Below are 14688 nucleotides of genomic sequence, written 5' to 3' on the forward strand. Positions count from 1 at the left end.
GAGGATTCAGTATTCCAAAGTAGTCAATTCTTCCCAAATTGATCTACAGATTTAATATAATTCCAAGAAAAAACTAAAAAATTCCAATAAAAATGTCAAGTGTGTGTGTGTGTGTGTGTGTGTATGTACATGTGTGTAACTTGGTAAGCTGACTCAAAAATGTATATTAAAAAGCAAAGGGACAAGAATAACGAAGATATGCATGAAGAAAAATAGGTTGGAAAGATTTGTCCTACCAGATAGCAAAATATTTTATAGAATTGTAATTAAGACACTGATAGTGGGGACCCCTGGGTGGCTCAGCAGTTAAACACTTGCCTTCGGCCCAGGGTGTGATTCTGGAGTCCTGGGATCGAGTCCCACATCGGGCTCCCTGCATGGATCCTGCTTCTCCCTCTGCCTGTGTCTCTGCCTCTCTCTCTCTCTCTCTCTCTCTCTTTTCTCTCTCTCTCTCTGTCTCTCATGAATAAATAAATAAATAAAATCTTAAAAAAAGACACTGATAGTGATGCAGGGATAGACAAAATGACCAATAGAACAAACCAGAGAGCTCGCAAATAGACACAAGTACATATAACAGAAGTAACACATAAAATAAATACTACTGGGATAATCCATTATCTAAATAGAAAATATAGGACTGGATCCCAACCTCACACCAAGCACAAAAATCAATTCTATACAGATATGAGTCTACATGTTAAAAGCAACACTTTCAGTTTTTAAATGAAAATACAGAATGCTCTCTTTTTGCTATATATATTTTTTCTTTCTGCTATATTTTTAAAGGTTTTATTTGAGAGAGAAAGTGAGGGACAGAGTATGAGAGAGAGCAAGCATGAGTGGGGTTAGGTGCAGGAAGGGAGAAGTAGTCTCCTTAATGAGTGAGAAGCCCAATGTGGGGCTTGACCTGGGATCATGACCTGAGCCAAAGGCAGACGCATAACCAAATGAACCACCCAGGTGCCCCTCTTTTTGCTATTTGATAGAAAAAATTTTATTAAGTAAGACACAAAATGCACTAACAATAAAAGAAATGGTTGATAAACTCAATTGCATTAAAGCTTTAAACTTCTGTTATCAAACACCACCATAAAGGAAGTTCCAAAATTATTTGCTATAAAATATTGAAAGAAGATATTTGCACATATACACATAATAGACAAAAGAGCATTCAGTGGGGTGCCTGGCTAGCTCAGTCAGTTGAGCGACCAACTCTTGGTTTCAGCTCAGGTCATCACCTTAGGGTTGTGAGGTCAAGCCCCATCATGCTCTGCATTCAGCACAGAGTCTGCTTGGAACTTTCTCTTCCTCTCCCTCTCCCTCTCCCTCTGCCCCTTCCCACTGCATGTTATCTCTCAAATGGATAAATAAGTCTTAAGAAATAAAAGATCAGGGACGCCTGGGTGGCTCAGTGGTTTAGCAACTGCCTTCAGCCCAGGGCGTGATCCTGGAGACCTGGGATCGAGTCCCGCGTCAGGCTCCCTGCATGGAGCCTACTTCTCCCGTTGCCTGTGTCTCTGCCTCTCTCTCTGTGTGTCTCTCATGAATAAATAAATAAAATATTTTAAAAAAAGAAATAAAAGATCATTCCAAATGCTTAAAGTTCATTGACTTAAATAGCAGTTGTTTTTTTGTGGGTACTGACTGAGAGGGAGCCTTCTGGGTGCTGTAAGTGGTGTACATGTTAATCTGGGTGTTAGTTCTATGGTCTAAATGTTTGTGTTTCCTCAAATTCATATGTTGAAATCCTAGTGCCCAATGTGACGGTATTAGGAGGTGAGGTTTGTGGGAGGTGCTTATGTTATGAAGGAGGAACCCTCATGAATGGGACTAATGCTTTATAAAAGAGGTTCCAGAGAGATCTCTAGCCCACTCCACCAAGTGAGAACATGGCCAGAAAGCACAAGCTATGAACTAAGAAGGGGGTCCTCGTTGGGCACCCTGATCATAAATTTTCCAGCCTTAGATCTGTGAGAAATAAGTTTCTGTTTTTTATAAGCCACCCAGTGTATGGCATTTTGTTATGGCAGCCTGAACAGACTAGGACAATGAGTGAATATAAAATCACACCGGTACATCTAAAATATGTGCACTATAGTAAATGCAAATAACATCTTGATAAAATAAATTAACTAAATGAGACACCTATAATTCAATAAGAGAAAAGAAAACCAAACAACTCAATAGGAAAATGGGCAAAAGTCATGAACAAGCATTTCACAGAGTCGAGACCATGAATGGTGCATAAGCCTCTGAAAAGATGCACAACTTCACCAGTAGTGAGGGAAACATGAAGCACAGTGAATTATCAATTAACCCCACTTGATCAGGAAAATACAAGAATCCTGTCAGGGCCACAGGTTCGATACTTGTGAATCAACAGAGATCCTCACATACTGCTGGTGAGAGAGGGTATTCATCCACAATTTGGCATTTTCTCAAATATTTACATGTTTCCTACACCAGGTTCACTCCCCAATATATTCCTTTGAGAAATTCTTGCCTATGGTTCCCAGGGCACACGTACAAAAATGTGCATAAAAACAGTAATAGCAAAAGAGAGGAATGATTCAAATATCCATTGACAGGAGAATGCACAAATAAGCTGGAATATTTTTTAAATTTTTTGTGTTTAAAGATTTTATTTATTTATTTGAGAGAGCAAGAGAGAGAGAGAGAGCACAAGTGGAGGGAGAGGGAGCCTGAAGTGGAGCTTGATCCTGGGATCACTATCTGAGCTGAAGGCAGACACTTAACTGACTGAGCCACCCAGGTGTCTCAACTGGAGTATTACACAGAGGTGAAAAAGAATGAATGACAGCTACAGCGCAGCAACCTGATGCATCTCAGAAGTAATATTAGGTGTAGAAGGCAAGACCCCGGAAAGCGAACACAATGCAATGCCATTTTTATGACACTCAAAGACCAGTGAAACCAAATGACACTGTGTAGAGATACCTACATACATGAAAAGATATATATATATAAAGTCAGGGAAAACATATTTCAGGACAGCAGGTGCCTTTGGAGAGAAGGAGATGAGTCACTGGTACTGGAGCATTCCTGGGTTAGGTAGTTGATTCACAGGTAATTGTCCTGTTGTGATGCTTTTAGCATACACACACGCTATGTAGCATTTTGTGTGTTATCATACATGACATTAAACATATAATAAAGAGAAAACTGATCTCTTTCAAACTTAATTTTGAGACAGGAAGGTGTAGGGGAAAGCTCTTGATGTGGGTGTTAGTTACAAGGGTATATACACACAAATATCTAACATGACCTGGTTCAATTCCTGGGAAGTGGTCTCACTCACTCCCTTCACTCCTTCCCTCATGCCAGACTCACGAAAGGACTTGGAGGGGCCTCAGTGGGGTGGGTGGAGAGTGGTGAGGGCTCCCCTCCTATGACATGCACCCTCCTGTACTACCCCAGTCCATCCTCCCAGTCCTGATACCTGCTCCCTGCATGAATATCACCCCCAATTTCTTCCCCCATGCAGCCCGGGCCTGCTCCCTCACACCAACCCCCCGACTTGTATACTCTCCATCCCCTTCCCTGCCACCCTTTCCCACTGGGGGCACCTCAAGGGTGAAGGCAGGGAGTCTGGCCAGGGCTGACTCCAGCCGGCGGCAGGGGGGGAACCCTAGGATTGGGTTGAGAGAAGGCCCTGCTCCTCCTCAGGCCATCCCAGGCAGGGGACACTGAAAGGCGACACTGCAGGCCTGGAAATAACAAAGCCAACACTGAGTGCTTACTCAATGCCAAGCCCAATGCAGGCACCTATATTCACTGAGAGTGGGTTGCTGCCATGCCTCTTGTGTGCCAGGCACTTTTCTGGACCTTGAGGATGCAGGGTGTCCCTGCCCTATTGCAAGTCAAGCCCAAAGTAGTACAGAGACCAGAGACTCCACATTCCAGGAGAAAGTGCAAAGCATGGTGAGTGCCATGGTGGGCAGATGCAGGTGCAGCATGGGGAAGTGCCCCTGGGTCAGGGCAGGCCTTTCTAGGAGGCCATGTAAACTGATCTGAGGCTGAGGGAGCAGGATGTGCACAGGCTCAGGGGTGGGATGCTGGCATGGCGAGCAAGAGGAAGCAGGTCACTGAGGTGGCAGGTCCAAACCTAGGGTGCACACAGGAGCCTAGGCTCTTGCAGGAGTGAGGTGGGAGCTCGTGGAGGATGTGGGGCAAAGGTGGGTCTTAATCAGAATTTAGGTGGATCAGGCTCCCACTGAGAAGATGGGTGAAACCCGAGCCCCAGTAGGGGTATGGAGGTCCGGGGGCATGGCATGGGAGTGAGAGGTGTCTGCAGGGTCTGTGGTCACCAGGAGAGCATGAAGAGGAGAGCAAAGCCAGTCATACCGATGTTGGTAGGCCTGATGCCCCATCTGGGCCAGGTGGGGAGGCTGAAGGCCACCGTCTGGACTGGTCACAGCCACCCCACGCCAGATATTCTAGGGCTGCTGACGCCAGAATGAGGCAAACAAAGTCATTATCAGGTAATGAGCTCATTACTGAGGTCAGGCAAGGCCATTACTGGGTAATGAGTTGTCCCCTGCAGAGCCACTTCCCCCAGGACAGTTCTTGGGGGCATGCCTGGGTAGCCAAAGCCACTGGGAGGCCAGGGAACAGTTCCAGGCCTGGTACCTAGAAGGTGTTCAGGGGCAAAGTGTCTCCAAGCCCCGTCCCCACAGGGAGCCCCAGACAGTGGCCCCTTCTTTAAATGAGAAGCCACCTGCAGCTCAGATCTGCCCTTTACGTCACAGGCTTCCTATGGCCCCCGCACACCTCCCAGCATCTGTCACCACTGCCACCCTCACCATTTGTTGGCCAGTAAAGATTCCCTGGGCTCTGACAGGGGGACACTGAAGCAGGCACGGGGCCACCAGAATATGTGAGGTAGAATGAACGAGCCCAGAATGGTGCCCTGAGCAGTGGCCCCAGCCAGACCTGCTCACTTGGTCTACCAAAGCTGCACTCCCTGGCCTGGACGTTGGAGTCCCAAAAGGTACTGCAGCCTTCCCTTCGTAAGAGCCCTGGGGCCAGGGCCCAGGCCCCAGTCCAGCTGGCCTTGCTTGCTCATGGCCAAGGGTCTCATCAGTCTGGCTCCCAGAGCCAGTGGCATGGCCGGAGTAGAGAATGGGTGGGCTCCCATGCTCTAGAGTCTGTGCTGAAGGCCAGGGTCTGTGACCAGAAAGGGAAGGGGCAGCCCCCACCCCAGACTCTGCCTGCAGTACCCACTCCAAGCCCAGCTCTGAGGCTAACCGCCCCCTGAGGGTGGCTGATGGCTCATGGCAGACCCTACTTCCCGCTCCCCCTGGGGTCCTGCTCCCCACAGACCCTCAGAGCCAGCACAGGAGGGACTGCTCAGCCAGCCTCAGGGACCCCCCACCTGCATCTCCATTCGCCCCCCCTTCACTGAGAACCAGGCCAGGCCAGAACTTGGTGCACACACAGCTGTGGAAGAAGACAAAGACCAGCCTGTTGGTGGAGGGGGTGACCTGGGCATCTGCATTTCCAGACCCTCCCATGATGACTATGAGGCTCCTCTGCCCCCTCCAAGGCCACCAGGGGCCCCTCCAACATACAAAGCCCGCCTGGCCCTGCCCACTGAACTCTCCTAGCTCCCACTGCTTTGGAAAATAGAGCCTCCTCTCTGGGTGGCTGCCAGGGTTTAATGGCAACAGAGTGCAAGGGGGGGGGTAGTTAAGTGACGCAGAGGCTGCCCCCTTCTCCAGGCAGAGGCAGGGGCAGAGCCCCAGGGTCTCACTCCTCCCAGGCCCTGCCGAGCCCGCAGCGCTCCTGAGTTAATCAGTGGCCAGGCACAATCATCGCCCAGGCCTGCCTGTGCAGAGCCCAATGGGGTCACCCCGGCCCATCTCCAGCAGGCCTGGGCCCTGGCGACCTGGGCACAGAGAGGCGGCCCGTGTGGGGAAGCAGCTGGGCCCTGCCCTGCCCCAGTCAGCTCCTCTGTGCAGAGAGCCGACCAGGCTGGGCTTGAGGATCTTCTGGAAAGCAGACCCTTTCCTCCCTGGCGCTTTAGCTCTGTTCCTGCTTCTTGCCCCATTCCTCTGGAGCTTCCCCTGCTGTGACCAGCCAGCCTAGGCAAGGGCTCCCCAGCCTGTCCCCTCACCAGCAGTCCTCAGCTTCTGCGGCCCCCCACCCTCCCTGCCTGGGAAGCTCCATTCAGGGTCACTGCATCCTACTTCTGGACTGTCACTGAACTTGACCTCAGGGGCTCAGGGTTGTGGTGACCACAGCTGCCTGTTCACCCCTCACCATAGCCTCTGCGCCCTCCTCAGGGCTGGTCGGGCTCCCTGGGGCCTCCCCTCCCACTCTGCCCTTGGTCCTGTGCATCTGTCTGCCCCAGAGCCATGACTCTGGGACTCTCTACCACCAGCCATGACCTCACGTCCAGCACCTGCACGATGGTGAATTCCTCGCCACAAAGGCTTTGTCCGTACCACGGCCCTCCATCAGCCTCGACAGCCTGGAAACCTCGCAGTCCCTGTCTGCCCCAGCAGCCCGGCCCCTGCCTTCCAGCTCTCTGCACATCACACATCTGGAGTCCGGTGCCACTGCCCCTCACCCCACCCCAGCCTTTCCCTGCTTCCCTGCTGTCTCCTCCCAGGGACCTCGGGGGCTTCCTTCAGAGCCCCTGGGTCACAAAGCTTGACTTGAGCAGGCCTGGGGAAGGAATCCAGGACATTTTGTCCACAGTATTTTAATTACTGAGAGGAGGGGGCAGGAGTATGGTTAACGAGGCTCTAGAGACCTGGGGAACCAGATGCTGGAAGTCCCAGGGGGCAGTCAGGTGACTCAGCAGGAATGGGGGTGTCTGCGGGGTTTGACAGAGTGCCAAATTCTCAGCTTCCAGATAGACAGGCTGCAATGAACAAATGAATGAATGAATGGAGGGGATTCAGAAGTCTTCATGGTGGCCTGGGGCCAGGGCTGCCAAAAACAGGGTTGGCAGCTGTCCACCTCTCCCTCCCTCCCTCCCTCTCTCTCTCTCTCTCTCTCTCTCTCTCTAACAAACACACACACACACACACACACACACACACACACACAGAGGCACAGGGCTGCACAGTGGCTAGGTCCCCGTGGGCTCTGGGGATATGGGTCCCAGTGGCTGCCATGCCATCTCCTTTCCAGCCCAGCCTGGATTCCCTCCAAGCCCTCCCTCCCCACAATTGGCTGGGGAGGAACCCAGAGTCCTAACTAGTCCCTAGGGCTCAGTGAGAACAACAGGCCCGGCAGAGGGTTACTGCCCTCCAGAGGGGCCCACAGTGCACTGCCCATGACCCTGAGATGGGCATAGGCAGGTCGAATGGGTGAAGGCACCTGGGTGAAAAGGAACGGAGTACAGCAGTGAGGAGCACTGGCACAAGTGGAAAATGTGGGAGGAACAGGAAAGCCAGCAGGGATGACCATGAAGGTCTGTTGTGTTTTGTTTTGTTTCAAAAAAAGATTTTATTTATTTGACACAGAGAGAGAGCGAGAGCACCAGTAGGCAGAGCGGCAGACAGAGGGAGAGGCAGAGGGAGAAGCAGCCTCCCTGCAGAGCAGAGTCCAATTCAGGGCTTGATCCCAGGGCCCCTGAGATCATGACCTGAGCAGAGGACAGACGCTTAACCGACTGAGCCACCCAGGATCCCTGACCATGAGCATCTAGAATGCCAGGCTGAGGAGGTGCAGGGGCTGATCAGAGTGGGTGGTTAGAGGTCCTGCCCCACTCAGGACCCTCAGCTCTAGACTCATTCACTCATCTACTCCCTACATCCAACATCCAGCATGTTTAGTACCTCTGAGACCTGAATGACCCAGTCACTCTGTGCTCAGGGCCTCTACTGTGGACCCAGGTGGACAGAGAACAGAGAGCCACTTAAACATGCTGTGGGCAAGGAGCCTGAGTCATCTGCTGGGGGCTGGGGTGGCCCAGGAAGGCTGTCCTGCAGAAGTGGGATGAGTGGGAGTTGTGCCCCCCTCCCCAGGGTGTGGGGGTCTTTACCAGCAGGGGAAAAGGCCTGAGCAAAGGCCCACACAGGGTGGAGGTTGTTGAACACTACATCTGAAACTAATGATGTACTACATATTGGCCAATTGAATTTAAATTTTAAAAGGGGGTACATCATTACAGAGCCTACACACATTAAAAGAAATAATAATAACATTTATAACAATAGAAAGTAGAAGAACTACTGAGCTGGGTGGCTCAGTGATGGAGCATCTGCCTTTGGCATGATCTTGGGGTCCTGGGATAGAGTCCTGCATCGGGTTCCCTGCAAGAAGCCTGCTTCTTCCTCTGCCTGTGTCTCTGCCTCTCTGTCTGTCTCTCATGAATAAATAAATCTTAAAAAACAAAACAATAGAAAGTAGAATGGTGGTTATGAGAGGCTGGTGGAAGGAGGGAGAAGGAAGTTGTTCAACAGGTCTAGCTAGAGTTTCAGATTTGCAGGATGAAAAAGTTCTGGAGATGTTGCGTATAGTCAACACTACTGAACTATACACTTGAAAATGGTTAAATTGGCATATTTCATGTTCTTTTTTTTTTTTATAACAGTAATTAATAAATTATAAAAGGAAGTAAAAAAAAAGGAAGAAGACACCGCCAGGCACAGTGTGGGGTGGGCTGTGACACCCAATGGTGGCTCACCACTCAGCCCCCGAGGAGGATGGATTCCTGCAGGCGGGGGCAAGTGACAGTGGCCTGGACTACCGTATGCAAGTGATGGAAGCGGCCGCCGTGAGAGGGCGGGGACGCGCGGGCCCACCGGCACACCTGTTTCCCGGCCGCCGGTCTGGGCGCCGGGGCTTCCGCAGCCTTCCTTCCGTGTCCCGTCACTCCCCGCCCTGAAGCCGGTCCAAGCTCCGCGGCCCACGCGGGGGCCCAGCAGCGACAGCGGTCCCCGGGGCGGGCCCAGCGCACACAAGCCGAGCCGAGCCCTGCCCCGCTGGGTCCCCCCGGGGCTCCCCCGCCCTCCCTACCGGAGTTCCCCGGGCCCCAGGCCAGATAGACCCCCGAGGCCTCGGTCGTTCCCACAGCCGTCCCGGGGGCCCTCTCCACGGAGCGTCGCCGGGGCCCCAGCGGTCGCTAGGCTGCGGGCTGGGGCTCCCGGCTCCGGCGGCGGCGGCGGCGGCGCGGATGGCGGCGGATCCCGGGCGCCCGTGGCTCCAGGCGCGCGGTGCGTACGGCGCGAGCGAGGCGCTGCGAAGGGCCGCCGGCCGCCGGCGGGACCACGGGCCGCAGCCCAACGGGCCGGGCCCCGAGGAAGGCCGCGCCCCGGGCCGCCTGGCTCGCCTGCGGGGCCAGCTCCGGGCCGACGCGCCTCGGCTGCTGCGGCTGGTGGAGCGCGCGGGGGCCGCGGCGGGGGAGGCCGGGGCGCCGGGGGCCGAGGCGCGGGCGGACGCGCGCAGCGCCGGCTCCGTGTGCTCCGTGTGCGGGGAGCCGCGCGGCGGGGCCACCTACCCGGCGGGCGTCCTGGAGGTGAGCGAGCGGCGGCTGCAGGAGGGCCTGGCTGCCGTGCGCGCCGAGCTGGGCGCGGGGCTCGAGGCGCTGCGCGCGGAGCTCCGTGCGGAGCTGGACGCCCTGCGCGAGCTGCTGCCGCCCCCGCCGCCCGCGCCCCCGCCCCCGCCGCCCGCCCGCCGGGAGCCCCGCGTCGCCCCTCGCGCCGCCCCCCGCGGGCCCGCCCTGCTGCGGGCGCTCGGCACCGTGAACGCCCTGGCCGCGGTCGCGAGGCCCGCCGACGACGCCCCGGACGGCCCTGCGGACGGCGGCGCCAACCGGGCCCCCGCCAGGAAGAGCTTCAAGAAGACGCCCGTGCCGCCCGGGGCCCCGCAGGGCGGCGGGGATTGAGGGCGCCCCCCCGGAGGGCAGCAGGCGCCCTCCCGCACTGCATCTGTATGGACAGATCCACCCCCTCGTCCTTGGAGAAGCGGCCTCGGGCCCTGGGGTGTGGGCATCGGGACCGCAGAGCCTGGGGACCGCCGGGGACCGCCGGGGACCGCGTCTGGGGTGCGGATGGCTCCGTGCAGCCGGGGATCGCCGGCCACCGAGTAGGGCAGGAGGTGGGGTGGAGCCCCTTTTGGCCTTAGAGCTGCAGAAGGGTCATGGTCAGGGGTGTAGCCAGCCCCGAGGAGAGGTCGGGGAGAGCTCAAGGGTCTGCCTCGGGGAAGGGTGCTGGTGTTTAGGTTTGGTTTGTTTTTCTAAAGGGTCTTGGGTGGGAGGCAGGGCCTCCAAGCCCTGAAATACCGTGTGAGCCACACATTCCTCAGCAGCTGTTAGGGATCCGCGGGACGCTTGGGCCACTGTCACCTGGACCCTGCCTCCCTCAGGGCAGTAACACCCCCATATACAACCGCAGTCCACAGGGCATCAACTGGACAGCAGCTTGACCCCGGCCAGCTTAACTCCACTGACAGACGCAGCCTCCTCCTGGACAACGTTGCCTGGACACAGTGGCCTCTAGTCTTTGCTTTGCTGTGGACAGTGACACCAAGGACACTCAACCGTTCACTTAGCCTCCCTTAGGCTCTCCAGAAAGTGTCACCCGACACTCAGGCTGCACAGCCTAACCCCCCAGTGTCACCTGGGCACAGTTTCACTAGTTGTCCTTATCACCAGGACCCGCTCACCTAGCACAGCCTGCAGCAGAACCTGGAACCAGTAGCTTCTCACCTCCTGGCCTCAAGGAAATGTCAACTGAAGTCAGCACTTAACCCCTATAGTGGCCTGGGGTCCCTCAGCCCGCTTGTTTTTTAAAATAAAATGTGTAGTCTTAGACTTTAGCAGGTGGTGTTTCTAGGACCTGCCAGTTTTTCTCCTTGGAAACGGGGGCACCTTGTCTCTCCCAGTGGGATCAGAGGTCTGGGGTTCCGGCTGGGGGTCTGGGACTGGCTGTGATGGGGTAGGGGAGGATCTCAGGGGTCTGCGTGTTGGCCGGCACACTGAGGCCTCAGTGGGGTCGGGGCAGGAATCCCGCCTCCCTGGGAGAGGCTCCCACCCCCGCAAGATACAGGAGGCTCCGGTCACTCTGTGCATCGTTTATTGCGGGAAGGGGTCGAGCCTGGGTCCTAGGGGCTCCTCCAGAGCCACAGGCGGAGCCCTAGGCCCAGCAGAGCCCCGCGCACAGGGGCCAGGTGCGGGGCGGGGGCCGAGGCTGCGGCGCGGATGGAGGCGCCCGGAGAGGCCGAGACCCTGCGCCCCCCGAGAGGCTGCTGCGGGCGGAAGTTGTCGGTGAGCGGTGCGGGGCGCGAGCCAGGGAGACCGGCCCGGGGCACAGTCTGGAACTGGGCCACCTGAGGGCTCAGGGCAGAGACGGTGAAGTCGGGAGAGCCGGGGCTGCGGAAGGAAGGGAGGAGGGGGAGGGGTGGCGGCCCCACCTGCGCGCGCCCGATGGGGACCGCGTCGGCGAAGAGCGTCCAGAGCACCGCGGGCTGGCAGCCGGGCGTGGTCAGCGACCCCGAGTAGCGGTAGTAGCGGGAGAGGCCAGAGGCGCCGGGCAGCAGCGAGGCCAGCGGGAAGGTGGGTGCCAGATTCGCCGAGACCCCTGGACGGGGGAGGGGAGGGGAGGCGGGACTGCGCCTGGCCTCCCTGTGCCACACCCCCCCGCCCCCAGCAACCCCAGCCCCGGGTGCCACCTCGTGGCTCCTCACCGCTCTCAGACACGTTCTTCAGGCCCGACACAAGCGCGGAGAAGTTGGCGTTGTCCGTGTCCCGCTCCTAGGGAGGGGACTCCAAGTGAGACGGGCGCTGAGTGGACGAGTCTCCAAAGGGGGAACTCTGAGGGGGTCTAGGGGAGACTGTAAGGGAAGAGGGTAGGCCCCCAGGAGGGGCAGCTGGGAGATCACCCCCCACTGACCCTGCAGACCCAGGACCTCTAGAGGCCCCATTCTCTAAAGGAACCCTTTAAATCCTACAAACCCTATACAGCCTCCCAACAGCCCCACCGAAGGCCTACAGGCCCTCTCTGCTCCCTTTGCAGAACCCCTTTCTGGGAAGCACGAGGAGTCACGGAGCTCCTCTGGTCCTCCCCCACGGCCGGGAATCACATGGCCCCTTGCTCACTGCCAACAGCACCGCTAGCACTGCCAGCCCATCAGGGTGACTTCGCGCCTCCTCTACGCTCTGATACCTCGTGTTCATGTGGACCACGTGCATCTGGAGGGGCACAGATCAGGAGAGGTACCAGTTGCCCCTTACACAGGGCACTCCCACCACCTCCCCCATGCCCACGCCCACCTCCATGGGGTAGCGCTGCCCATCCACACTGTGCTCTGAGCCTGCTCGCCCAGGGCCCCCCCAGTGGAAGTGCAGCTGCAGGGCACGGTAGGCAGGCAGCGGCAGCCCGGCGCCCCGAATCTCCAGGCGGCTCTGCGGGTCAGTGTCCATGCGGAGCAGTACTGAGGGGAGGGGAGCACATGACTCTCTCTTCCCCCCACCTACCCACCTTTGTGCTATTAGGGTACAGGGTACCAGCACTGGTCCCTTCCAGGCTAGTCTGCTCCCTGGACACTCCCCAGGGTGTCCAGGCCCCTCTGCTGGTCCGCAGCCTACAGAGGAAATACCCCACCCTGCAAGAGGTGGGGAGAGGGTGGCCTTCCTATGTCTAGAGTTTTGACCCACCACATCCACAGCTATGTGTGATATTGGGGGGCTGTGATGACTTCTAAGGCATTCTGACTTGTGGGAACGTACTGACTCCCGGTCCTTGGGGACAATGGCTGATTGTTATTCTGGGCCGGGGGGGGTTCCTGACACCTGTGTATGGGGGGCATGACCCTTGTTGGAGGTGTCTTTACCAATGTGTGTGGATGTTTCTGTGCTGACTGGAAATTTTGATCACTGGGTGTGTGTGGTGGGGGAGGGGAACGGGTAGTTCTCACTGCCAGGTGGGTTCTCCTGCTCCTGTTTGGGGTGGGGGGGGGTCCTGGCCCCAGGGTACTAACCTGTATGGCCGTCATTCTCCAGTGTCCATGGGCCTGGAGGTGCTGAGTGGTAGCCTTGGAAGATAAAGGGTCCCAGGGCAGGGTCCTGCTGGACCAGGTGAAGGTCAATGTTGATGGGGGATTGGGCTGGGCCCCCACAGGCAGGGGCCATCTCCTTCCAGTGGGTGGGGCCTGAGGAAACAAGGCCAGGGATCTGTGGAGGGGGGTCAGGGAGGCAACTTGGGGGGAGGCAGTGCTCCCTCCCACACGTTAACAGAAACTGCCTAGCCTCAGGAAGCTGGCCCCCGGCTTCCACACACACTTGCTGCACACACCCCGACCTGGCCTGGTTACAATGTCTGCAGCACTCTCACACAGGCAGGCACCGCCTGGTCTGGGCCACTCTGACACACAGTCACCTGCAGGTAGACTGCCCCACAGGGGATGGAGGTGGAAGGGTCTCCCAGCACAGTGGTCACACTCCCCCACTGGGGACACCTGCTCCCACATGGACTGACCACACTGACAGTGGCCTGAGTTCCCACTGATATGAACAGCTTAGCACACATGGCAGGACTGCAGATCACACCAGCAACAAGCAACAGCCCTGGACACACATGCAGGGGGACACACACATTCCATCTGGTGCCCAGCGAGCCACTGTGGCCCAGGACTCCAGATAGAACCTGCAGAGAACACAGAAGCTCAGCATGCACACTGCTTTTGGGTCACACTAGCACCAGACTGTCTAGTGGTCACAGGACAAAGAGGGATCCCACACAGCCTCACATGACACTGTCCTCACCACACTTCGGGTCCTGGGAGTCGTAGCACCAGGTGCCTGCAGACAGTGGACAGGGGACCAAGATGAGGGACAGCCATCTGGGTCCACTCTGAGCTCTTTCCCAGCCAGGGTCCAAGAATGGGGGTGTAGGGCTTAGGCCAGAGGAGGCTAGCACAGACTCTGCTCTTCTGTCTCAGGCCCAATACCTCCTCCTCCAAAGAGCCCCCCGCCCCCCACCAAAGGCAGGGCTTAACAGGGAGAAGGGGGGAATTACAAGGGAGGGTAGATTCCAGAAGGGATGGGCAGGGTCCAGATGCTCACCCTCAGAGTCCCCGCACAGCACCATTGGCACGGTGAGGAAGGCAAGTGCAAAGCCTAGAGACTGCATGGTGCAGCAGCCACTGACTCCAGAGGACTAGAAAGTGCTAGAGGACAGTGGGGCAGGCTAGGCAGCTGTTTATTAGTGGGGTGGGCTAGGGGTGTGGCTAAGTCTTGTGAGCTCTCTGGCAGGCCACTGCAGGCTGCAGAGAGGGTCCGAGGGAGTGGCGTCCAGGCAGGGCCACCAGCAGGGAAGACGGAGCTCTGAGATCACCAGGCACATGCTCTGATCCTAGGGCTGCGGCTGCGTGCCAGCAACAATTGCTGACATTTACTGGAGCAAAACACTTTTTTTGGGGGGAAAGATTTATTTATTCATGAGAGACACAGAGAAAGTAGCAGGGACACAGGAAGGGAAGTAGGCTCACTTCTGGGAGCCCTATGGGGGACTTGACCCCGGAACCCCAGGATCATGACCAGAGCCAAAGGTGGATGCTCAACCGCTGAGCCACCCAGGCGTCCCTGGAGCAAAACACTTTATTTTTATTCTTTAAAAAACTATTTTATTTATTTATTCACGAGAGACACAGAGAGAAAGGCAGAGACACAGGGAGAGGGAGAAGCAGGCTCCCCAGAGGGAGCCCGATGTG

At 56.7% G+C, this 14688-nt stretch overlaps 2 protein-coding genes across 2 annotated transcripts; one reads left to right on the forward strand and one right to left on the reverse strand.

The window, feature by feature from the left end:
* Positions 1–8872: 8872 nt before the first annotated feature.
* FAM246C (family with sequence similarity 246 member C) lies at positions 8873–9956 on the forward strand. The gene has a single exon (XM_072723454.1). The coding sequence runs from the start codon at positions 9155–9157 to the stop codon at positions 9863–9865; it is 711 nt and encodes a 236-aa protein (XP_072579555.1). The 5' UTR covers positions 8873–9154; the 3' UTR covers positions 9866–9956.
* Positions 9957–11048: 1092 nt separating this feature from the next.
* On the reverse strand, positions 11049–14516 carry LOC112907508 (carbonic anhydrase 15-like). The gene is made up of 8 exons (XM_025982723.2): positions 14042–14516; positions 13742–13777; positions 12958–13128; positions 12251–12411; positions 12077–12169; positions 11665–11731; positions 11392–11558; positions 11049–11307 (listed from the first exon to the last, which is right to left on the reverse strand). Exons 1-8 carry the CDS (start codon positions 14106–14108, stop codon positions 11083–11085), a joined length of 987 nt encoding a protein of 328 aa, XP_025838508.1. The 5' UTR covers positions 14109–14516; the 3' UTR covers positions 11049–11082.
* Between the last annotated feature and the right edge of the window lie 172 nt (positions 14517–14688).

The sequence above is a fragment of the Vulpes vulpes genome, chromosome 10 (genome assembly GCF_048418805.1).
Source record: "Vulpes vulpes isolate BD-2025 chromosome 10, VulVul3, whole genome shotgun sequence".
NCBI classification, from domain to species: domain Eukaryota; kingdom Metazoa; phylum Chordata; class Mammalia; order Carnivora; family Canidae; genus Vulpes; species Vulpes vulpes.

Excerpts from the sequence above, each read along its gene's own strand:
- LOC112907508 (XM_025982723.2), bottom strand. The coding sequence starts at position 14,108 with ATGCAGTCTCTAGGCTTTGCACTTGCCTTCCTCACCGTGCCAATGGTG. Across the intron at positions 12,412-12,957 it reads GGAGAATGACGGCCATACAG|TACTGCTCCGCATGGACACT; the intron begins GTTAGTACCCTG and ends CCCTCCCCTCAG. Across the intron at positions 12,170-12,250 it reads GGCAGCGCTACCCCATGGAG|ATGCACGTGGTCCACATGAA; the intron begins GTGGGCGTGGGC and ends GTGCCCCTCCAG.
- FAM246C (XM_072723454.1), top strand. The coding sequence starts at position 9,155 with ATGGCGGCGGATCCCGGGCGCCCGTGGCTCCAGGCGCGCGGTGCGTAC.